Source organism: Arvicanthis niloticus, chromosome X, assembly GCF_011762505.2.
Source record: "Arvicanthis niloticus isolate mArvNil1 chromosome X, mArvNil1.pat.X, whole genome shotgun sequence".
Lineage (NCBI taxonomy): Eukaryota > Metazoa > Chordata > Mammalia > Rodentia > Muridae > Arvicanthis > Arvicanthis niloticus.
In genome coordinates, this window is record NC_047679.1 from 128,797,791 (window position 1) to 128,824,119 (window position 26,329).

The window sequence follows — 26,329 nt, forward strand, 5'->3', positions numbered from 1 at the left end:
ACTGAGCCCAAGAAGCTAACCCAAAGGAGATTCCTCAAGGTAACTGGATTCCAGAACCAAGTAGAGAGGAGCTGGTGGAAACCTTAAGAGAGGATTGCTTCCTGGGGATGCCACAGCAAGAAAGCAGGAATCTTTGCTTGGAAGTGACCATGTTCAAGGAATTAGGGTCTCCTACTAATTGTGAAGCCAGCAGCAGCCACACTGCTATGAGCAGAGGAGGACAGTGAGGCACCCTATTTAGAAAAATGTCAAGAAGCAGGCAGTAGCTAGTTATAGTCCAAGGACATATTGTGCACTTGAACAGGCAAAAGGGAAGCACCATGTGAGCACCTTCAGGTGTCATGCTTCTGGGAAGACCTACATGGGTTCCTAGTGACAATAAGAGTTGCAGCTAGCAGAGATGGAGGATGAAGAGGGCTGAAGCTGATAGAGGCAGTCAGCTCCTACCCCTTTTCCCATAGGAACAGCTCTGCTAACACGCTGTACCCTTGGGGCCCACTGACAAACTGCAACACAGTTGTGTTCTAGATGTCTGCCTGAAAGGTTTCCAGGAGCTGTTTTCAGCAGAGCCAGAGAAGGGAAGTAGACTGGAACTCTGAGCTGCTTCCCTATTCATACTCTGGCCCACAAATCCCATTTTCCTGATCCATAGTAGTAGAAAGAGATGGAAGACAAACCCTTGTAAACAAGCCCTTGTAAACAAGCAAGGGGTACAGTGGCTCCCACATGCTCTACTGTAAGCCAGGAATGGGAAGGGTGGGGCATGTGCATTATCCAGGTTTCAATATAGGCAAATGGCCTTGAGCTACCCCTGTGGTTTGGACTCATAAACGTGGAAGTGAGGGTAGGAGGGGTGATCTAAGTCCTGGGCCCAATTAAGAGATCAGATGGTGAAGGGTTTGGGGGCCCTTAAGGTAAGGAGGCCTGGGCTGATCCTTCAGGCTGATATAAAGTCCTGTAACCCCATAGGCAATGTGCCAAGTCTGACAGGTTCCAGAGACACTGTTTTCCACAGCCATGGCCCAAAGGCTTACAGGTGAACAGGCATCGGACCACTATGAGGACAGCACCCATTCAAGCATCTTCACCTATTCCAACAGCAACAGCACCAGAGGTGAGCAACAGGTGCACTGGAGGTTCAGTCAGCAGGCCAGGTCTCTCCTTAACGCTTCCCTAGAACCCAGGGTTGGCAACAACCTACTTTAGCATTGCTGGAGCCACCATTGTAGAAACAGGGACCTCAAGCCAAACTAGCTAGAAAGCACACTTTCTGTACTTCACCTCCACAGTATTGTTTTCGTACCTCTGGCTTCAATGAGACACAATACCTCTGTTTTCTGATGCCAGGGGGTTCGTTTTGTGAAAAGCTTCAAGTGTATATCAAATTAATGGGAGAGTATCATAAACTCAGGTTTTATCTTATTTCATCTGTGACCCTTCCAACCCCTTTCCTCCTGATTATTTTTATTTTAAAAATTGTACATTATATATGAGAGAGAATGTAGATAGATAGATAGATAGATAGATAGATAGATAGATAGATAGACAGACAGACAGACAGACAGACTGACAGGCAGTTGCATATAGACATCAGAGGACAACTTGGGAACATATGTGTAGAGGTCTGAGGATAACTTGGGGCTCAGTCCTCTCTTTTCAATATGTGAGGCCCAGGTTCAAACGTCAAGCTTGACAACAAGCACCTTTACCTACTAAGCCATCTCACTGGCTCCTCCTGATGCCTGATTCCTAGACACAAATCTAGCACATCATATCCTTATTTATTTAAATTTTATTTTTTATTTATTCTTCACTCATATATTCCCCTCTCTCCACTCCTCCTAAGACGATAGGGCTCTACAAAATATAACCATGATGTCATCCTAATATCAAAAATCCAACAATGATTACTGGATAATATGCATTATCTTAGTTGATGTTAGAAAGGTCTTACTTTCAACTGATCATGGCAGCAGATGCTTGTATTTCCAGCACCTAGGAGATAGAAACAGAAAGATCAGAAAGGTACATATGGAGTTTGAGGCCAGTCTGTCATACATGAAACCCTGTGTCAAAAAAAGTAAATTATCTAGTAGTAATGGTGTATACCTTTAGTTCTAGCACTTTTGACACAGAGATAGGTGGATCTCTTTGAGTTTGAGGCCAATTTGTTCCACATAACAAGTTCCTGGCCAGCCAAGGCTACATAGCTCAAGTTCTTGGCTACATAGCTCTCAAGACTGTGTCAAAAAAGATTATGTTTTATTTTGTTTTACATTCAAATTAAGTTATTTATTTATCAGAGAAGGCATACACCACAACACCCACATAGAATTCAGAACTCGTGAGGTTAGTGAGTTCTATTCTAACTTAAATAACTTAATTTGAATGTTTCTTTGTTCATTTGTTTTGTTTTTTGTTTTGTTTCTGTGTTAAGTCAGAGTTTTCTTATGGTTCTGAAGCCATCCTGGAATTTATAGCCCAGGGTATCCTTGAACTCATAATCTCCTGCCTCAGCCTCCACAGTACTGGGATTACAGGCATGTACTATGACCAGAAAAAGTGTTTTATACTTTTTTTTTTAAGTTGACTTGAATCAAGGCCAAAATGAAATGTACAGATTCATGTTGATTACTAGATCAAACCCAGTGGCTCATGTATCTTCTTCTCCAACCCAATTGCTACATCTTTCATTTTCCTTGCACTTTAAAAAAAAAAAAAAAAAAAAAAACTCTTTTCCTTTGGACTTTCCCTCCCTTCAAACATTGTTGGTGACCAGCCTATGATGTAATTTAACTTGACCCTCTGAGTTGTCTTCATTATCACCTTTTTTCTGTAAATTAACAGTTGATCTGAAACTCTGACTGATGTAAGAGGTATCTTTTGGCAGAAGTAATAGAAATAATTTCTGGGTCCGGAGCTTCTGAGACAATCTTTATTGGGGCATCAGCTCAAGCAGAACACTCTCAACTTGAGCAGAAAGTACTCAGTATTGATAGAAAAAGAGGTCAGGCTGCTCTTCAGATGGAGGAAGAGAGATAAGCTTTTTTTTTTGTTTGTTTGCTGGTCTAGCCTGAAGATTTTCTCCTGGTTATATAGCTTTGGTCTCAAAAGATGTTCTATTTTTTTATTTAAGACACTGGCTAATCTTAGAAATCCAGGTGCTGCAGGTCCATACACAGAACTGAGTAGACTCTGACTCAAAGGTCAACGCAGTAAGAGGGGAGACAGATGAGTCAAGCTGCATCATCCCATCCCAGTCAAATGCTATCAGACACCCGCAGGCCAAAGTAAATAGAACTATCAGCATAAGCAGCCTCCATGTCCCTGAACAGTAACCTAAGAAACTGTTACGACAACCCACACCTCAGTTGTTCTCTGAATTGAATGTAGTAGGGAATGACCTTCAGAATTAATGATATTTGAGCTGAAGAAGTGAATGAGAAAGCATTTACTGCTCTTCTAGAGCACCCAAATTCAAACCCCAGAACCCACATCAGGTGTCTCAGAACTGGAGTCTGTAATCCAGCTCCAGGGAATTTGGCACCTCTATTGTCTGAGGATAAATCTTTTAAAAAGAAGAATTAGCAATCTTGTAGTTAACTGAGAGCCAGCAAAGCTAAAGTTCTTATTTAGCTTTCTCTCAGGTGTTGGACCAACATCTAGATGGAATCTTGTGTCTCAGTGATGACAACTTTCAGAAACATCTCTTGGGGAATCACAAGTTGCTGACGCACAATGCCTACACACATAAACAAAATATTTTAAAAATCTTTTAACCTAACATTTGACACGTCTTTTTACACTTAGGATGTATATCCTTAAGTTGTGTAGTTGAGACACTGTGTTTTTGATCCCTGTCTTGGAGTAATCCTACTGAAAGGATGTGCATTTAGGCTCATTTGGTTTGGTTTGGTTTTTTTTTTTTTTTTGCTAACCAGAAATTACTTTTTAAAAGATAGATATGCACTAGCACACCTGGAAATCAGATGTTATAAGTTTAAATTTTAGGTCAGGCATAAGCTACTTTGCTTGTAATACTAGTATTTAAATGGAGAGGCAGGTAAGTAAGTTCAAGGCCAGCTTGGTCTACAGATCAAGTTTCAGACCAGCCAGATCTACATAGCTAAACCCTGTCTCAAAATACACTTTATTTTATAATTCTGTAATATGTTTGTTATAAGGTTCCAAAGGAGGCAGGCATAGTGGTGCATACCTTTAATCCTAACAATCAGGAGACAGAAGCAGGCAGATCTCTGTGATTTTGAGGCCAGCCTGGTCTACATAGCAAGTTCCAGCACATTCAGGGCTCAGTAGAGATAACTTATCTAATAAGTAAAGAAAAATATTAAATTTAAATTTATAATAATAGGAATAATGATGGTGGTGGTGGTGGTGGTGGTGATGATTGTTCTAAAGGAAAATCTAGAACACAAGATAGATTTGAAGAAGTCTGGCTTCCATGACCCAATTGTTTCCTTTCCTGTATTCCTTACAACTTTTTTATATGGAAACTTAATTTTAATAACTTTTTCTTGCTTATTTCTTTATGAATATTGTTCAGGCAGGAAGGACAGGTTGCTCTGGTATCATTGCTGCCTGGGCCTGGATACTTACTTCTCTTTGTCAGTGCTCTGCTTGGTTTGAAGTCTATCATCTAGAAGGGGCTCTGACTTAGAATCTATGATATTCAATTAATTGCTCTAACCTCTTTGCTTGTCTATAAACTAGAGATTCCAAATACCACCCAGTTTTCCCTTCTTTGCTCCAGTTAATCTGCAGTGTTTTCTCAAGGGAGATACATTGACAGTATAAGGGTTCTCTGTTCTCAGGTCTATTAAAATCCCTATTACTTTATACTATTCCCTTCTGCATAGAGACTAAGACTCTGAGTCTGGGGTTATGAATAGTCTGTTCTTACAGCTCATATTGGGGGTTCCTGGAAAGCTGTACAGGGTTTCCTTTCAGAAACAAATAGGGCTTATACACAGAGTGAAGCAGAGGTATCACAAGATGCAACTCTGCTGGGGGTGAGATTTGCCTGTCCCTCCTAGCACAGCCAGAACACCCCTGTTTTTCTTTAACTATTTTGTTTTAGGGGGTTTGGTGGGTTTTAGGGGGTTGGTGGGTTTTAGGGGGGTTGATGGGCTTTGTTTGCTTTTTGTTTTTTATTTTTGTTTTGTTTTTTAAATGCATATACTAGAAAATTCTAGCAAGCACAGATCTCTTTGTGTGTGTTTTCCTAATGCTATGAAGCCTTATTATCCAATAACAGAGATTGGGACCTTATCCAATTATTTTGGCAAAAGGCGGCAATGGCAAATGTTCCCCTTTTATAAGGACACCTATCCTACTGAATTAGGGCTCACCCTAATTACTTTATGTATAGGGTTCACATAGAGCAAGGAAAAGTGGGGTCAAGATGCTGGTACAGCTGCATAAAGCTTTGTACAACTCCTCCTGTATTTTGTACCTCTTGCCGTCAGGTCCCTTTGAAGGTCCCAATTATCACATTGCTCCCAGGTGGGTGTACCACCTCGCCACCGCCTGGATGATTCTTGTTGTCGTTGCATCTGTCTTCACTAATGGACTTGTGCTGGCAGCCACCATGAGATTTAAGAAGCTTCGCCATCCTCTGAACTGGATTCTGGTGAACTTGGCAGTTGCTGACCTAGCAGAGACTATTATTGCCAGCACTATCAGTGTTGTGAACCAAATCTATGGCTACTTCGTGCTGGGCCACCCTCTGTGTGTCATAGAAGGCTACATTGTCTCATTGTGTGGTAAGCTGAAAGAAACACAACCTGGTATGCCTAAAGTAAACCATACTGCAAACCCTGAGGTTCACAAATGGTGTTCATGTATGAGGCACAGTCTGAAGGGAGATACTCATTGTAGAAGCTGGATCACAGTCAACACAAGGGTTGGAGGACAGGTTTACAGGATTCTGAAGACTTCCATCTAAGCACACATTTTCAACTCAGTCTGCTTGAGTCCAGTATCAATACAGGCTCTGATTGTATGTACCCAGTTTGGGACTGTGGGGCTCATGTGGAAAGAGATAGATATTGAGCCAGAGAATTTCAGAAACATATGGAAGACAGGATCTGAGCACCTTAAATGGACTCCTACCTAATTCAGGGATATATGTGTTTCCATCCCTTCTCTCAGTCTGGTTAATGGAACTGGATGAGCTATTCTCAGAGAAAAATAGTTCCCAGAGCTTTTTGAGATATTGACCAGATTCTAGACACTTTTCTTTACAACCATCACTACAACTAATTGTCTATGATTTGCTTAGGTTAGGTAACTAAGGGCTGATGAGATGGTTCAGAAGGTAAAGAAGCTTTGCTGCCAAGCATGATGAGCTGTGTTTCATTCCTAGGACCCACATGTTAGAAGAAGAAAACCAACTCCCAGAAATTGTCCTCTAATCTCTATATATACACCATAGCTATACATTCATACAAACCCTAAAAAGTAGTGGCTAAGAAGTACCAGTGTGCTAGGTTCTGTGCCAGAGAGGGCCCAATAACCAGATGGGGGCAACACAATGCCTCTGTTACTCCCTCTCTTACCTTATCTCTAAATGGGCAAGAAGAGTCCAGGAGTAGTAGCCAGTCTGGAAGACAGGCTTTGCTGAGCATATATGAAAAGGGAGGGTTTGAATGCCATGCTTATAAGCAGACACTTTGAGAGGTCCAGACTGTGGCTGGGAGACTCACAAATGGACGTAGTTGGAACCCCACTTATCTAGCTGTATACCCAGCAGATATCTATCAGTAACTGTCCCTGCTTTTGGTTCCCTCACTATTGTTTCTCTTTGCCTCTCATCCATTTGGCAGATAAAGTTCAGACCAGAGGAAGAATGGAGTTATATCCCAAAAGCATAGGGGTAGGATAATCAGGAAAGATAAAGTAAACAAAATTTATCTCCCAGGTCCAAGTGCTTTCAGTTATAGAAGTGTACCTTGGTGGTTACATAGCCCTAAGTGGCATTCTCATGTCTGCCTCTGCTAGGCTTGCCTTTGTCCTACTCACAGTGTATTCTTGGTTTACTCAGGTGTCCAGTAGTCAGCATATTTTGGTGTCACAGATGCCTTCACCCTCAGGAATGTTTACAAATGCATAAAATGAAATTCACAACATTACAGTTATCAATTATATTGAAAAACAGTTATCAAAGTTTTAACTATTATTGACATAGTCTTTCATAAAAAATAAAAGTATTGTTGGGCAATGGTGGCACACACTTTTAATCCCAGAACTCAGGAGATAGAGGCAGGCAGATCTCAGAGTTCGAGGCTAGCCTGGTCTACAGAGTGAATTACAGGACAGCCAGGGCTACATAGTGTGACCCTGTCTCAAAAAAAAAAAAAAGCAAAACCAAAATGTATTAAACTATAGACTAAAATGGAGCTGGAGAGATGTCTTAGTAGTTAAGAGTATCAGTTGCTCTTCCAGAGGTTGTAGGTTCAATTATGTAGCACCCATATAAAAGCTTACAACCACTTTAAACTCCAGTTCCAAGGGATATATCACCCTCTTCTGACTTCCGTGGGTACTAGGCATACATGCACTAGGCATACACAGGCACATATGCAGGTGAAACAGTCACACACTCAAAATAAAAATGAGTACTTCTTTAAAATTCTTCACTAAAACATTGAACACTAAAACTAAAACAGTGTTCTATACTAAAGTATTTCAACAAGGATCTGATTTGGCTACTAATAAAAATTCAGTCAAGTGACAATGAGTAATAATGTAAGGTGATATGAAAATATCTGTCACTTTTTTAGCTGAGTGAGTCAGGGGTATTACTAATACTGCCAAGTTCATAATAGAAGGTAATACAGAGTGTCCTTTGGAGGTTAGGTGAATGAAAAATGCTTTTCACCACCCTGGTTTGTGGGTCCCTGAAGCTTGTATACACACCTTTGGGCATAAGACAGAGTGGGAACCTGTGCCACCCTCCAATTAGAGACAATCTGAGCTGTCCCCAAACACTTAAAGAAACAGCAAATAAGCAGGAAGCATACAGATTACATGTTCTGTTTCTTTGGAACAATAACACTTCAATATGGTCATGCCAGTATGGACATTTTTTTCCAGGAATTTCATCAATGACATCAGAGGAAGACAGTCTTAGATACCAAGGGGACAAAAAAGGGTTTGCAGGGTCCCTATGGACAAGGCATTCAGCCATAGACTACTCTTGCCTTCTTTTTGGTGATGAGGTGTGCAAGCTGAGGTTGAGGAGAGAGAGCTATGAGAGTTCTAAGTTACAAGTGTCAGAATTCTATGACTCAGTAACTAAACTGAGAACTAGGACATCCTGCTCTAGAGCACAAGCAACTATGATTAAAAGGAAGATGAGAGAGTAGATAGAGGAGAAGGTAAGTCATTGGGTTTAGCATGGAAGCAACGTAGATGACCTTAAAGGAGACAGAGAAAGAAGGTGAGACACACGTGTCATAAAAATGGATTGAAAAATTATCCATTCACCAAGAGGTCCATGGTACTCTGGATCTAAAAACATTTCCAAGGATTTGTTGTGGCAGCTAGGAATCTCAAAAGCTGCCAGCCAGGAGGAGGAGGAAGCAGTATGAATAATCCTTTGTTTGGCTTGAAGCCTGGTCTATCTCATCTTCCCTGTAGGGATCACAGGCCTCTGGTCCCTGGCCATAATTTCCTGGGAGAGATGGCTGGTGGTCTGCAAGCCCTTTGGCAATGTGAGATTTGATGCTAAGCTGGCCACTGTGGGAATCGTCTTCTCCTGGGTCTGGGCTGCTGTGTGGACAGCCCCACCAATCTTTGGTTGGAGCAGGTAAGAGTATAATGATGCTAAAAAGGTAGCTTCTGTAGGACCAAGTGTGGAAGATCAGATTGTGATCTTCGGGGAAATCACTTCTGGTTTCTGGGCCTATGTGGATTCTTGCTTACAAGAAGGAGGGAGGAAACTCTCCCTAGGCTCCCAATGAGACATGAACATGAATGCATGGATGTATTTGCCTACATCAAAAGAGGCCCTTGTAGATCACTCCCTAGACTATGAAAATGTTTATCTCAAGTATAAGAAGCTCACAAGAACACTAGGAATATTCTAAATGCCCATCCTAGAGCTATAGTGTAAGTGAACACTGGTACATTTAGATTTCAGGGCCCTCTTAAAAGCTCTGTGCCAAGCTCATCTCATACATTTACCCCCACTACCTTCAGAGGTTTCTTAGACGGTACAGGAAGTCATAGAAGATAGATATGCCAGACTTGCCAGACTCATTCTTTGGGGGAAATACTCAAAACTGGTGAGGCAATGATTTAGGTGTTTGGCTGGGAGGAATGAGACATGGACAATTGATTTTACTGTTGTACATGACAATCTTGAGTGTGTGTTCCTGTAGTATTGGACAAGGAAGGTTATTTCTTTGGGAAGCTTCCATCATTCTGTGAAATAAGCCTTGCAAACAGCTTGTCTTTCCCCAGAAACACAATGACTGCCAGTAATTAAGAATGTCCTAGTGCTAATGCTGGTGGAGGCTTAGACTGGATTATTCCATTTCACTTCCATGGTTACCCAGTGAGCATGCCCCTTCATTACAGCCCTGGCATAAACTGGCCTCATAAAAATTTCAGATATTCTTAGTTGTTTCTAAAAAGGAAGAGAAAGACTTCACTTCCTTATGAAAACATTCTAGAATCAAGTAGTGATAATTGCACAACCTTGGGAAAGTCTTGAATATCATAATGGCAAATTTTATATTATGCATATTTTACCACAAACAGAAAAGATGACATGAAGTATATAAATGGACAAGAATTTACCAAAATCCTACTAGACAGTTTAAAGATGATTAGAATATTCTGGAAGTACAACACTGTGTAGATATAAAATGCTATTGACTTGTTTACTTCTAATTGGTTAATTTCTTCTCAATTTAAAAAACCCTCTCACTCAAGTCAGGGGTGTGCCTGGCTGGCTGGGGAGGTTACAGGTTGCCCCAGCTTGAATTAGGATGGGCTGCTGGCCCTTCTCTTTAGGTACTGGCCTTACGGCCTGAAGACATCCTGTGGCCCAGACGTGTTCAGCGGTACCTCGTACCCCGGGGTTCAGTCTTATATGATGGTCCTCATGGTCACGTGCTGCATCTTCCCACTCAGCATCATCGTGCTCTGCTACCTCCAAGTGTGGCTGGCCATCCGAGCAGTAAGCCCTTTATCCTCCTGCCCTCATCCCAAACTGGCAAGATGTGTAGGCAAGCTCAGAGGCACACCTGGTAACTCTCCTGCCTCCACACTTCTCTGATCCCAAATCAATTAGTCCACCAGAGTCTCTTAAATGCACTCCCCCTTTTATTTTTGGAGACAAAGACTCAATATGGAGTCCTGGCTGGCCTGAAATTTGCTATGTAGATCAGGTTAGATTCAAAATCACAGAAGTCTACTTGCCTCTGCCTCTTGAGTGTGAACCACCATGACTGGCTCAAACTTTTTTTTTTTTTTTTTTTTTTTTTTTTTTTTGGTTTTTCGAGACAGGGTTTCTCTGTGTAGCCCTGGCTGTCCTGGAACTCACTCTGTAGACCAGGCTGGCCTCGAACTCAGAAATCCGCCTGCCTCTGCCTCCCAAGTGCTGGGATTAAAGGCGTGCGCCACCACCGCCCGGCTGGCTCAAACTTTTTTATCTCTGTGAGTCTTAGTCCCTGTTCAATTGCTGTTAAGGGACACCATGAACAAGGCAACTCATAAAAAAGCATTTAATTGGGGGCTTGCTTACAGTTTCAGAGGCTTAGTCCATTATGATCATTGTGAGAAGCAAAGGAATGCTGGCCTGCTGTAGGCTTTTGAAACCTCACCTCTAGTGACATACTTCTGCTAACAAGGCCAAACCTTCCAACAAGGCCACCTCTTTTAATCCTTCTTAAATAGTGCCACTCCCTGATGACTAAGTTTTCAAAAACCTATGGAGGGGGGCATTCTTATTCAAACCACCACACCATATAAGCAGATCCCATTCCTATAAGAAAATATTAAGAACCAATAATATGGGACAGAAGGTGTGGCTCAGTGGTAGAATATTTGCCTAGCTTGTGTTGAAGCCCTGGGTTCCATCCTAAGCACCAAATAAACTGTGAGTGGTAGCTCTTACGCAGTGAAAGCAGGAGGCTCAAAAATGTTCAAGGTTATACTCTGCTATACAGCAAATTCAAGGCCAGCCTGATAGCTACATTGAGTAAAGAGATGCAGGGAGTTCCTTTGGGGTATAAATTTGAAGGATTTTTACTATTTAAAAAGTATGTACAATATTTTTTATCATATTCTTTCCCCCTCTTCCAACTCCTCTCAGATCCTCCCTACCAAACTTCATCTTCTCTCACACTCTTTGCAACCCCCTCAGGAAAAAAAAAAACACAAAACAAAGGTTAAAATAAATTAACAAGTAAAATTCATTAAGACAAAAATTACCCAAACAAAAAGTTCACAAAACAAACAAACAGAAAACAATCAAACAAACAAATAACAAACCAATCGTGGAGTCCATTTTGTGTTAGACGGCTACTCCCTGGCATGGGGACTACCCTGGAGTGTGGCAGCTATAATCTAGTAACATTTGTTAGAGAAAACTGGTTTCCCCTTTCTCAGCAGGTATCAGTTGCAAATAGCTTCTTAGTTAGGGATGGAACTTTCTGTGCTGAAATTTTGTATCGTTTGAACTTTGCAGGTCTTCTGTGTGCTGTTACAGCCCTTAATGCAGAAACGGAGTTAGAAATGTTGTAAGATTCATCCAGACACAACAGGACCGATATACACATAAATGAAGTTCTTGTAGTCTCAAAACCTGGCTTTCTTGTTCTCACTCCACTGAGATGAAAAGTGACTGCCTGTCCATTCCTAGAGGACTCAGTAAGGGAGCAGAGCTGTCTGTGCCTCCCCCTGACCCAGTACAGCCCTCCCTTGGAGCATAACCTACAGAACACCTGCATCCCTTCCACAGGTGTCTTAGTTACTATTCTATTGCTGTGAAAAGACATCATGACCAAAGCAACTTAATTTTAAAAAAAATAAAAAGCATTTGATTAGGGGATGCTTACAATTTCAGAGGGTGAGTCCATGACAAATGTTGTGGGAAGCATGGCAGCAAACAGTCAAGAATGGCACTGGAGCAATAGTTGAGAGCTTAGTCCTGGTCTGTAAGTTGGAGGCAGAGAGAGATAGACTGACCCTGGCATGGGCTTTTAAAACATCAAAGCTCACCTCTCATGATGCACCTCCTTCAAGAAGGCCATACCACCTAATCTTCCAAAATAGTTTCATTGTCTAGAGACCAGACATTCAAATACATGAGCCTTTGGGGGCCATTCTCATTCAAATCACCACAATGAGGCTCTTGGGGAAGATCAAGAAGTGAACTCCAGAATGCCACTTGCCCCTAGAACTGCTTGACATTGTCCTGTGTCTGGTGCTCCATCTTAGGAAGCCAATTCTGTCATGAGTCCCTATCTCACCAACATCCCTATCCAGGCCAGGCTATTACTGGGGAGCTCCTACAAAAGATGAAAGTAAGAGAATGTGTGAGCTGGGTACAGTATGGTGAGAGCTCTGTGCTCCTGTAATGGTCTCCCTCCCCAGTATAATTTGTCTCTTTGTTAAACAACTCCCCTACCATTTACTTTGTGTACCATTTGTTAAGTGCCTTAGCATTGTGTAGCACAGGTGGCAGAAAGTCCCTTAAGGTGGTGCTTTACCTATATGAAGGTGCTTTGTGCTCACTCTTGGATGAGCAGTTATTTATAAGCTTTCTGGAGGAGACCATGAGCTCCGCCAGGAGGCACCATTTACTTTCATGTCTTCTAATGAAGGCTCAAATTGGCTCCTGGGTTGGTGGTCCCATATTAGAATCAATTCCCCAGTGTTTCCCTCCAGCTTCAGCAGTACTAGCTCTTGGCGAGCACAGCTCATCACTGCTATTCCAGCTCTTCCTGTATTATAGCCTTCCTGATTCCTTTTACAGTCATTTGTTATTAGTATGCCTTCCATGGCAGATAGTGGCTGGCCTCTAGCCTCTAGAAAACCTGAGGGAAGTGTATGTATGGGTCTTGCCACTGGGCACCTGGCAATTACTAGGCCTGGTTTAGTTAAAGCAAACATCACTTCTAGGGCAATATTCAGGACTCCAGATGCAAACTTGAAGCATAAGACTAGATATTCTTGGAAGGGATCAGATACAGGCTAAACTCAGTCTCCTTGGTTCTCCTTCACAAGCTTCTGTGAAACTGTAAACAACAGCTTCAAAGGTCTGGTCTGAGGGTTGTCCTTGGCCAGGCTAGCCACTTGTTCCCACAAGGCCTACATAAAGCCAGCTCCCCGACTACTCTGGCTCCCAAGTCAGGTCATTCTCTAACTTAGGGTGGGAGGCAGGATTTGGATACTAGGTGGACTATTTCCTACTCCCCATAGATCCCTAGATTTTCCTCTTCTTGCTAGTGTCCTAACTTGGTACCTGAGCAATACCAATAGTCCCTCCATATATAGAGGCCTATCTGAGTAATTCACCGTCCTTGTCTTCTTTAGGTGGCAAAGCAACAAAAAGAATCTGAGTCCACCCAGAAGGCAGAGAAGGAGGTGACACGCATGGTGGTGGTGATGGTCTTCGCATACTGCATCTGCTGGGGGCCCTATACTTTCTTTGCATGCTTTGCTACTGCCCACCCTGGCTATGCCTTCCACCCTCTTGTGGCCTCCGTACCATCCTACTTTGCCAAAAGTGCCACTATCTACAACCCTATTATCTATGTCTTTATGAACCGGCAGGTAAGCAAAAGCTTGAGCAAATAAAACTCAAAATGACCAGAACTCAGAAAAGGTTCTTACCTAGAATCAAATCATCAATGAGAAAGCTTTATGGAGAACCTGAGAGTGGGAATTAATGATGATCCTCCAAGTAAAATAAGTGTGGAAAGGCTCTACTACATGTGACCCACCCTGGCCAGACCTCAACTCAACAATGACCTCTGGTATCCTTGCACTATCTCCTCCTGAGTCTGGTACTTAAGAAAGTGTGGTGCACTGCAGGCTCTTCCCTTCTGATGACCCCACAACTATGGACAAGAATCTTCTAAAGGTGCTGCTAGAATTCAGATGCACTAAACATTCAGTGAGTACACAATGATCCTAGCTAGGTCTGTTCCTCTTGGGTTTACAGATTCAACTGTAAATTTTTTTTTCATTTCAAACCTTGACCTTTTTTTAGCTTTTCTTGGTTACACTAGCTAAGAGTTCAAGGGCTTTTATGAGCTCATGAATTAGTTTAGAGTGAGCATGTGATGGCCTTACCCAGGGTCTTGTTTGATGGCAACCATTCTTAACTGCCCTATTGGACTTTGACAGAAGTAGCTCGTGGATCTTAGAGCCCCCTAGTAGATTACAGGTGGATCTTCTGAGGCTCATCACCTTCTAAGTGCCATTTGCCTTCCTCTTTCTTGAATATATATATCATATGCACTTCATTAAGGAGCATCTACTGTATGAGTTATTAGTAATCAGAAGTGTTCAATGGAGCCTCTCATTTCATCAGACTCAGTGAACCCTTCCAATTGATTCTTCTTTCCTCTCTTATCTTTCTTCCTCTGGTGCTTGGGATGGAACACGGGCCCTGGCATATGCCAGGCAAGTACTCTACCCCAGATCTTCTCTTCCAAAAAACTGAAAGCAGTCCTAGAAAGAAATCCTTGTGAAAGACAGGAAACAAGGGTAGGAACTGAAGCATATTCTTCTGGGCAGGTGCACAAATTTTGCTTCAATCATTCTGCTAAATTCCAAGAAAACTGCAGCAGGGAATTTCATTCTTGTTCACTGCTATATCTTTCCAGAATAGAGTGAGAGTCAGGCATAAAGTGAAAACTAAGTAGATCTGCCAGCTTTTCAGCCAAATTCATGTTGTTATTCAGCCCGTCTCTGATGTTCTCTATATCAACACTTAAGTATTATCATTTTGAGGGTTTTAATGTTATAGGGAATGGAGTTAGCCACAAATAGAACAGAAATTTGGGGACACTTTTAGTTTGGGTTCTCAAAGTTTTGTAGTTAGGCTCCTTAGATGGTATTGGGTTTTTTGTTTGTTTTTTGTTTTGTTTGTTTTGTTTGTCACTGCCTAAATATCCTGAAGCTATCACAACAAATTGCACAAAATTCACGGCTTAAAACAACAGAATTGTAAGCTCCATGTAAGAGTACTTGCCTAGTATACACAAAGTCTTAGGCTAAATTCCTACCTCTACAACAAACAAACAAGAAAACAGAGTTGTAGAACAAAGGAAGCCAGGAGAAAGACATTAAGTTTCTCAGTTCCATTGGCCAGAAATCTGAGGTTTAGGTATTATCTGGCCTCTGAAACTGTGAGAAACTTAATGTCTTTCTCCTAATTTCTCTTGTTCTACAACTCACAGGCACGCTGCTCCAATATTATGTATGCTTCACATAGCCCTTTTTCTGTATCTGTAGTGTTGTAGAAATTATTTAATCTCAACCCGGGGCTTCTACCCTGCCTTTGATCATTTAGTTTCTGAATAAAAAATACACACAACCTTTATATTTACAATAAGCCTTAGACAGTACAAGATCTAGAGAGATGCCTAGCCTCTTTTTTATCAATCCTATAGATAAACCCTAATTATTACTTACATAAACTTACTATGTTTCATCTGGGCTGCTCTTAGCAGCAATTGACCAGCTCCCAGGGCCACATTTTCTTGACTCCTAACCCATGGTGGCCTCTCCTTCCTCCTCCTGCACTTTCTTCTTCCTCATGGTCCCTTTCCAACCCCCAAGCCCAGGAAACCTAAACCCCATCTATGTCATCTATTGGCTGTTGGCATTTTTATTTACCAATCATAAATAACTTGGGGCCAAGGTGTACATTCGGACTCTCTGTGAAAACCAGGTCTTGGGGGCCTGCACTTAGCATTACAATAGATAACAAAAGACCAAACCTCAGCAATGCCCCTTTTAGTTCAATAAAAGGCTCTTTTCTCTCACATACAAATTGAATACAATTATAAAAATTATGAAAATTATAAGGTATAGTATACACTTATAACATCCAGTCCATTATATTTGGCAATTTAGATAAAGTATTTTATCATATATCCTAATTTAATGAGTTTACAATCCTATACCTCAATCGTGTTTGATTTTAACTTGTATAACCACTTGAAAACCATCTTTTTACATCTAGCATTACTTCTTTAATGCTAAACAACTTAAGTTCAATTGTGAGACTATCACTAGTCTTCAACCCTGTCAAAGATTTAAGAAGATATATATATATATATATATATATATATATATATATATATATATATATATGCAGGAATGTAGCTTCCAAATTTAAACAATTGGCAGAGACAGCTGACTGCCTGGACAGTCCCCAATATTCCTTATAATATTGAAGCATCTATCTTCAGCATTCTGGTCCAGAACATCTGACAGACCTTAAGTGAGGTGTGAATTATGAAGAACAAGCTTACCCTGTCTTGGCAGAGTTTAGCAGTCAACTACCCTGTGTCCATTTGTCCTTTTTGGACAGCATTCTGTTTGTAGATAAAATTAGGTCATTTCATGTCCAGGGGCTAACTTGCCACAGTTGAAGCAACTCCACATGGAGGTATTGATGCTCATCACCTTCCTTAAAGCAGAATGGGGGTACTGTTAGGAGTAGACATGTCTCATAGTCAAAAGATCTTATAATAATGAAATAACATTAAATGCCATATTCTGTGGATCTCTGATGATTTTGAGCTATTTGGGCTAAACATTGATTATTTTTAGCTATTTACTATTTGAATAACCTTGAAAACATTTTATTGTAATTATATAAATTAGAATCTAACATGACCATGAATTTGACTATCTGACTATTAACTTTCATTACTTAATTATTCTAAACAGTTTGCAGTAACAGCTATTAAAAGAATTGGGTCTAAGCCTTGTATTCTTAAATGAGTTGCATAGGCACAATGCCTATCTAAGAGTGACAAAATTAATTTTAAATTTCATATCAACATACAAAGATTTATACCAATGAAAACCTTAAACTGTATAAATATACAATTCTGTACCAATGTAAGAAGATACAACTTCAATTCTGTATCAGAATATAAAGATTTATACCAATGTAAGATTATGGCTATAAAATGCTTTAACAGTAAATTTAATAATCCATCCATATTTGTCTGATTTGCTATATTACTGTATTCCCCTTTTTTCTATTCAACCCCTTTACCTTTACCTAAAAAAGACAGAAGGATAGAGAAGAGGAAAGGAGATATATAAATCCCTGAGTCTAAGATTTCTTTTAGTCTCCTCCCTGTCCAAAACTATAATTATTTGTAAATTATCCCTTAAAATGACAACATATCTATAATTCATAAAATGATGAAAACCATCCACCTCAATTTAAGAGATTAGGAAAATGATCTTCTTATGATTGCCTCTTGCATAATTGGGGTAAAGAATTCCTGCTTGGGGCCCAAGGGAAAAAATAGTCAGTTTTTTAAAAGCTAGCTGTAGTATTTTTGCCCAGTTTCTGCATTATCCAGTCTCAGTGTTGTCTGTCCAGTCTCTGTGTTGGCTTTCCAGTCTATGTATTGGCTGTCAAGTCTTTGTGTGATCAATCACTTTGGCTAACCCTTTTGAAGTTGATTTGCATGCATATTTTGGAGAAATCAGTAACTGAGACAGTCTGTGAGAGTGAATCACCTGGGCTGCTTGCACTGTGAAGACATTCATGTCTCAGCTGATAGGTTTTCCCAGGTCAGATCTAATTTTTATAAGTTTTGTTGGTAACCATGTTTTTTTCATTCCATGTAGATACATAAGCATAATCACATACCCATCTTAAAACTACTGCAAGTTTCCATTCTAATGTCAATACAGCCTTATGGTATATTGGTTGGCCTAGTTCCTCAGTTTTTTTTCAATAACCCAGTGTCAGCTACTGTTGTTCCTTTTTTTTTTTTTTTTTTTAACCAACATTAAGAAAATTGACAGTTAACAAAGCATTATTTAGTCTGTTCCTGGGGGGTTTCCTTCTCCCTTTTTGTTTAATAAGCAGCTCTTTTAAGGTACAATTGGCTCTTTCTGTAACTCCTTGTCCTGTGTGATTATGTGGTATACCAGTAAGATGCTTTACATTATAATATGCAAAGAATTGCTTCATCTTATTGGATACATATGTGGGAACATTGTCAGGTTTGATTTGTGCAGGTATCCCCATAATTACCATTATTTCCAATAAATGTGTAATTACACAATCAGCCTTTACACAATCAGAACTTAAAGCAGTTGCCCATTGAAATCCTGAGTATGTGTCAATGGTATGATGTACATACTTTTGTTTTCCAAGTTCTGCAAAATGAAAAACATCCATCTGCCAAATGTCATTTTGTTTGGTACCCCTAGGGTTACTACCAGCAGGTTTGATTGTATAGAGAACGTGTAGAACTCTTGATAACAAGACATCACTTGTTGCCACATGATGGAAAATTTCTTCTTTAAACCTTTCCCATTAACATGTTTCTCATGAAATTTTAAGGCTTCTAACACATTTCCTATTAGTAATTGGCCAGTTTCATCATTTCCTTGAGCTAATGGACCAGGCAACCCTGTATGAGAGCAAATATGAATATAAGTAATATATAATGGATAGTTTCTATTTCTAGTGACTTGTTGAAATTGTATAAATAATGAAGTTAATTCTGAGTTATCAGGTACAAACTCAGCTGCCTCTATATGCAAAACAACTGTGTCTGCATATAAAGAATCAGTAATAATATTAAGAGATTCAAAATAATCTAATAATACCTTAAGGATAGCATACAATTCTGATTTTTGAACCAATGTATATGGACTTCTGATCACCTTGCTTATTTTATCTGATTTATAACCTGCCATCCCCATCTTGTTTGCACCAGTTATAAAACGGTGCCTCTAACATTGTTCTCTTTATTATACCTGGAAGAATCCAATTAGCTCTTTTTATAAACTGTATACATTTGCTTTTCAGGTATTTGTTATTAATTTCACCCAAGCAGTTACTACAAGTTCTTTGCCAATCTTCATTGAGCACCCATAATAACATAATCTCAGTATTTGTAAGAGGTACTAAAATTTGGGCTGGATCTTTTTCCTGACAATTGATGTAGTCTTATTCTAACTTTTATATTTAATTCAGAAATCTTTTCTATAATTGTTTTACTTTGTTTATGAGCTAAGAAAATCTATTTCATAATACTATCTTCCTTTTGCACAATGAGCTCAGTAAAAGAATGAGTTGAAGGTAAAATGACCAGAATACAATCAAGTTTATGATTGATTTGATCCACATATGCCTCTTTCAGTTTTGTTCTACAAGAGTTAATTCTTTTACTGCTTCAGCTGTTAGACATCTTGGACTGTTTAAATTTGAATCTCCTTGTAATGTTTAAAACAAATTATTTAACTCATAATGTACTTAATCCAACTGTAGACCTCAACCAGCTAATATCTCCCATTAAGTTTTAAAAATTGTTAAGAGTTTCCAAATGGTCCCCACGGATCTGTACCTTTTGTGGTTGAATTTTTTGTTGACTGATTTTATACACAAATAACTAGGTGAATCTCCTCTTTGTATTTCTTCTGGAGCAATCTATATCCCCTGGCATGGCAGAATTCTTTGTGTTACCTCAAACATATTCTTTAAAACATCTTTATCAGAAACAGGCAACAGAATGTCATCTATATAGTGATAAATAATAGATTGAAGGAATTGCTTATGAATTATTTCTAATGGTTGTTGCACAAAATACTGACATAAAGTTGAACTATTTAACATCCCCTGTGTTAGTACCTTCCTTAATCTCTTTAATGGATGATTATTATTCAAAGTAGGTCTAAATCTTTTTTTTTTCATAAGAACACTGGTCATTGGACTAGTAATAATGCTAATCTTGTATGACCTCATTGTATCATACATGTGCAAAGACCTCCATTCCAAAAAAGGCAACCACAGGTTCTAGTAATTAGAATTTACCCTATTTTTAGAAGAGGTCACGATTCAACTACATTCACCATTAACTGCTGAATTGGATGATTCAGACATCCTCCATTCATATGTGTAAATAATGAGCTGAGCTTTCCCCATCCCACTCATAATATTCTTAATGGGAGAAGGGAAAGTGTACATCCACAAAGTGACAGTACAGCCCAAGCTTCACCTTTAGCACAGTGCACTACTCCTTTCTGCTTTGCTGAATAATGTTTTTTGTTCTTCCAGTTTCGAAACTGCATCTTACAGCTCTTTGGAAAGAAGGTTGATGATAGCTCTGAACTTTCCAGCACCTCCAAGACAGAAGTCTCATCTGTCTCTTCAGTGTCACCTGCATAAAGTCTGCCTCCAACCTGTCTCATCTGCCAAAGCTTTGGCCACCTCTTACCTCCCTTCTCATCTATTCTTGTGAAATAAACATAATTTCTCCTTGCTCAAACCAACAAAGTCCCAGAGATGTCTATAATTTGAGGTTATCTAAGTTGCTGGGTGTTCAGGCACCAGACCTGGAGGAAATACAATGTAGGCAAAGAGACCAGAACATATGTTTTTTTTTTTTTTTCACTTTTAATCCAGTCCCAGTGTCTGTAGATATTATGAAAAGAGCATGGAAAACTGGAAGGAGAAGGCAAGTTGGCATCTGCATGTATCTCACTGGGCTTGCAGTTACAGAATTAAGAAAATGAGAGTAACAAGGTAGTTTTCTAAGAGGTCTTACTGGGTGCCCTCAACAACTGAAAGGAAGGAAGAAATTCAGATGAATGGCACTTCTTGGCCCTCAGTGTCTATCTGATGGAGGCTTAGCATCCTTTAAGTCTGGTCTCCACTTAAAGGGGATCCAGGCCTGCCAGTCAATAATAGAGATGACATGCCGCTTCTGCCAGGCCAAGGTCCCAAGACCAATGATCATAAATACAATGAAGATGCGCAGGCGTGAGTTGAGCAAGGGCAAGGGGCAAGAACACAATGTAGAGACCATGACCAAGAGGATAGTAGTCAGAGTGAGAAGCAGGCTTATGAATCTGAACAAAAAGTCCTTGGGACGGGTTCTGAGGCTAGCCATCATCTCCAGTTGGGTAGCTTGCTGTAGAGTTTCTAGCTTGGTTATTCTGCTCTTGAAAGTCTCCATTACATCCTGCAGGGAACATACACACATATACTCACCAGAAGTCAGACAGAAATGTGCTTATCTAATCTAGTAATTTATTTGCCTAGGGGTGTTCAAGAAGTACTGTTAAGATGTTTTTCTGTTTTTTTCCTTCCTTGTTTATTTATTTATTTGAGACAAGATCTCATTGTATGGTTCTAGCTGGCCTGAAACTTGTTAGATAGACCAGGCTGTTCTCAAACTCACAGAGATCTATCTGCCTCTGCCTCCCAAGTCCTGGGATTAAAGGCATGTTCCATCATACCTGATGAGTTGAATCTTTTGAATCTTTTAGGAGAGATGGGAAGAACCTGTTGGATATGCACAGCAGAGACAGACAGTTGTTGTGGAATGATGGGCACTTCTTGGCCCTCAGTGTCTATCTGATGGAAGTTTAGCATCCTTTAAGTCTGGTCTCCACTTAAAGGGGATCCAGGCCTGCCAGTCAATAATAGAGATGACATGCCTCTTCTGCCAGGCCAGGTCCCAAGACCAATGATTTATAGGTCACAGACTCGGAGTATGCTCAGTGATTGCCCCTACAAGATGAGAACCACTGTCCAAAGTCTCCAAAGCACCTTGGCTGCATGGTAAGGAGTGGAGCTCACACAGACATGCAGGGTGGACACTGCTGACTCTAAAGCAAAGGTGCAGGTTAGTATTGTACCATCAGGCCAGACACAGACTGAGGGGTCCTGGTGAGAACTATCTACTACTGAGACTGAGGACCTAGGTGAAAAATGTCTAACCAGGAACAGGAGTAGGAGCTATGAGTATGGAAATGATGAAGGGGCAGGAAGCTAGACCCCAAGAAGAGATTCCCATAGGCTTTCACTCTACTAGCAATGCAAACACCCCAGCATCCCTTGGGCTTGTCAGGCCTCACCCCTGATTTATAGGTTACAGACTCCAGGGTACAGCTCAGTGATTGCCCCTACAATATGAGAACTACTGTCCAAAGTCTCCAAAGCACCTTGGCTGCATGGTAAGGAGTGGCGCTCACACAGGCATGCAGGGTGAACACTGCTGACTCTAAAGCAAAGGTGCAGGTTACTATTGTACCATCAGGCCAGACACAGTTATATCTTCTCTTGCCTTGGCTTGGGCACATCCAAATATATCTATCTATCCCCACATCCTTCTCACTAGTCCTTTCTCCCCAATGCCCTCACCCATATTTCCTTGGCTCTTTCATAGGACAAATAGGCCATTTTTTCTTCAGTGCATGCCAGATGCTGTTTGAGGTGGCAAATATCATCCAGGTATCTCTGCAAGTGATCATTCACCTGTTCTTCCATCAGTGATTGTCTAGGATACAAGAGAGAAAGTAACATTCCCTCTGTACCCTTACTCAGAGCTCATGCTGGCAGTGAGTACCCTGAAGCTGAATTTACTAACAACACACACACACACACACACACACACACACACACACACACCTAGGATTCTGTCAAAAGGGGCTGGATCCTCTACCTCTGCCTGGGAATACTTACACTAATAGATCTTATTAACAATTATTCTTGCACTGAGCAGATCTTGGGTGGCAGCTCTGTCCCCAACCCCCAAGAACCCAGAGGAAGCAGGGATCCCAGGCGCTCGAACTCAGGCAGTATCTTAGGTAAGCAGTCAGCAGGGCCCACCCTAAACAGGGAGTAACTGGGAACCAAAAGGACCCAGGAAGTCACTCCCGGCCCGGAACACTGGTCCCTTCCGGTCTGGGCCAGAGCACTGAGCAGATCTTGGGTGGCAGCTCTGTCCCCAACATCCAAGAACCCAAAGGAAGCAGGGATCCCAGGCGCTCGAACTCAGGCAGTATCTTAGGTAAGCAGACAGCAGGGCCCACCCTAAACAGGGAGTAACTGGGAACCAAAAGGACCCAGGAAGTCACTCCCGGCCTGGAACACTGGTTCCTTCCGGTCTGGGCCAGAGCACTGAGCAGATTTTGGGTGGCAGCTCTGCCCCCAACCTCCAAGAACCCAGAGGAGGTGGGGATCCCAGGTGCTCTAACTTGGACAGTGTCTTAGAAACTAGTTCTCGGATCTGAGGCCTGGATCAGACCTCTGCCAGGTCTGCTGTTGTGTGGACCCCGGATTCCACCTGAGACATACTGGAAGGTCCACTCAACCCAGAGCCACAGAGGAACAACTGAACTCAGAGCGTCAGACAACATATCCTGAGATATTCTAGAGGAGACACTGCACCCAGAACAGCAGACACCTAGCTGGACTGCTACCTTGGAGGCACCATATCCTGAGGCATCCTAGAGGTACCACTGTAATCAGTGCAGCTGGAAAAGATCACAGAGACATCTGGAACCCTAGGAGATCAGACACAAGCTAGATAACCGGAAAGACAGGCTTCAGTCAGAGACAGCAAGTACAGGCAGCACTAGAGTTAACCAGATGGCAAAAGGCAAGAGCAAGAATGTAAGCAACAGAAACCAAAGTTACATGGCATCATCAGATTCCCCCATCAGAGCAAGCCCTGAACACCCCATAACACCAGAAAAGCAGGAATCAGAATTAAAATCACTTCTCATGATGATGATAGAGGGCTTTAAGAAAGACATAAATAACACTCTCAAAGAACTTAAGGAGAGCACTGGTAGACAGATAGAAACCCTTAAAGAGGAAACACAAAAATCCCTTAAGGAATTGCAAGAAAATGCAACCAAACGGGAGAAGGAATTAAACAGAACCATGCAGGATCTAAAAACGGAAGTAGAAACAATAAAGAAATCACAAAGAGACAATACCCTGGAGGTAGAAAACCTAGGAAAAAGATCAGGAGTCATAGACACAAGCATCACCAACGGAATACAAGAGATAGAAGAGAGAATCTCATGCACAGAAGATACCATGGAAAACATAGACACAACTGTCAAAGAAAATGTGAAATGTAAAAAGCTCCTAACACAAAACATCCAGGAAATCCAGGACACAATGAGAAGACCAAACCTAAGGATAATAGGTATAGATGAAGGTGAAGACTCCCAACTTAAAGGGCCAGTAAATCTCTTCAACAAAATTATAGAGGAAAACTTCCCTAATCTAAAGAAATAGATGTCCTTAAATATACAAGAAGCCTACAGAACCCCAAACAGACTAGACCAAAAAAGAAATACCTCCCGCCACATAATAATCAAAACATCAAATATACAAAACAAAGAGAAGATACTAAAAGCAGTGAGGGGAAAAGGCAAAGTAACATATAAAGGCAGACCTATAAGAATTACACCAGACTTCTCACCAGAGACTATAAAAGCCAGAAGATCCTGGACCAATATCATACAGACCCTAAGAGAACACAAATGCCAGCCCAGACTACTATACCCAGCAAAACTCTCAATCAATATTGATGGAGAAACCAAAATATTCCATGACAAATCCAAATTTACACAATATCTCAACACAAATCCAGCACTTCAAAGAATAATTGGTGGAAAACTCCAACACAAGGAGGGAAACTACAACCTAAAAAAAGCAAGAAAGTAATCTTCCAAAAACCGTAAAAGAAGGTAGCTACATAAACATATCTCCATGGATGTTAGCCCAAAAGCTTGGATTAGCGAAGACTCAACTCGCAGACCACATGAAGCTCATGAAGAAGGAAGACCAAGAGGGGATGCCTCAGTTCTACTTAGAACGAGAAACAAAAATGCTCAAGGGAGCAAATAGGGAAACAAAACATGGAACAGAAACTGAAGGAGGGGCCATCAGGAGACCATTCCACCTGGGTATTCATCCCATGTACAGCCACCTAAGCTAAACACTGTTGTGGATGGCTGGAAGTGCATGCTGTCAAGAACATGATATAGCTGTCTCCTTAGAGGTCTGCCAAAGACTAACACACTCAGAGGATGATGTTCACAGTTAACCACTGATATGATCAGGGGTTTCCCAATGGAGAACTTAGTGAGAGGACTGAAGGAGCAGAAAGGGTTAGTGACCCCAGGTGGAAAGCAACAATACCAAACAACCAGAGCCCCCCAGGGTCTAAACCACCAGCCTGGGAACACATAGGGAGGGACCCAAGACTCCAGAGGTATATGTAGGGGAGGATGGCCTTGTTGGACATAGGTGGGAGAGGAGTTTCTTGGTCCCATAAAATAAATGAACACAGAGTGGGGCGGGGGGTGGAATGTGCAGGCGGGGAGGGGATAGTGAAGGGGGATAGGTACGGTCACTGCCTCATAGAAGCATGAGGAGGGGGATGGGACAGGAGGTTTCTGGGTGGTGAGAGGAAGTAGGGTAAGGGGATAAAATCTGAAACGTAAATACTACAACCAATTTTAACAAGCAAAAAAAAAAGTTGTCAGAACCAACATCTTTAAAAAAAATGTCAGCCCCCTGGAGGGGGATTTTTTTTTCTTCTTTCTTGATACTAAAACTTGTTCTGAGAATTGTATATTGCAGAATACACAGCCTTGGTGTATCTACTCATCAAGTATAGAGAGCAGACCTGCCCAAACCTCCGATGTCCTGGAATTCCATCTGGATTCAGTGAAGACACAGCGTCAGAGGCTTATCAACTTACCCTTCCCCCCACCCCTCTTCTAAAATCTCAACGCCCTTAATCAGCTTGAAGAAGTTAAAGAAGAGTCAGCACCCCTATTCCCTGAGTTTGGGGACTAATGTGGTTAATAATGGTCTGTCTTTCTAGGGAAAAGTAGTGGTTTTGTTGGAACGGGGAGGGGGGATTAGCTAGGACTTATTGCATAGCCATAATCTATTGGTAGAAATCTGTATAATTATTATCAAGATGAAGTTATAATTTCTTAAATGGTACAAAATTTACTTTGATTTCAAATTTAAGGTTTTCATTGGTACGGGCCTCTTATTAATATAAAAATGAGATGAATATTGATACTCTCATGGCATTGTGCCTGTATAACACATTTAGGAATACAAGGCTTAGACCCAGTCCTTCTTTAACTTTTTAACTGATTTGAGATGGTTAGCCTGTGAGTTAAGGGACTATAGCAAATTCATGGTTTTGAGTTTACTGTTAGGGTGTTTTCCATATTTTATTTAGAAATAGCTGAGAGGAGTGAACAGACAACAGTCCAGATTACCTTACATGGATAGTTGGTTTTCAAAACA

At 41.0% G+C, this 26,329-nt stretch overlaps 2 protein-coding genes across 2 annotated transcripts in view; one reads left to right on the forward strand and one right to left on the reverse strand.

The window, feature by feature from the left end:
- Positions 1–962: 962 nt before the first annotated feature.
- LOC117695456 (medium-wave-sensitive opsin 1) lies at positions 963–20,519 on the forward strand. Its single transcript, XM_034486344.2, has 6 exons — positions 963–1,114; positions 5,487–5,783; positions 8,662–8,830; positions 10,042–10,207; positions 13,570–13,809; positions 20,309–20,519. Exons 1-6 carry the CDS (start codon positions 1,018–1,020, stop codon positions 20,417–20,419), a joined length of 1,080 nt encoding a protein of 359 aa, XP_034342235.1. The 5' UTR covers positions 963–1,017; the 3' UTR covers positions 20,420–20,519.
- Tex28 (testis expressed 28) overlaps positions 20,452–26,329 on the reverse strand; it is a 42,376-nt gene continuing 36,498 nt past the window's right edge. The window contains exons 5-6 of the mRNA XM_034486342.2: positions 22,400–22,535; positions 20,452–21,215 (exon numbers count right to left, since the gene is read on the reverse strand). Of these exons, the coding sequence (XP_034342233.1) occupies positions 20,859–21,215; positions 22,400–22,535 (493 nt within the window). The 3' untranslated portion in view covers positions 20,452–20,858. The remainder of the gene's footprint in view (positions 21,216–22,399; positions 22,536–26,329) is intronic.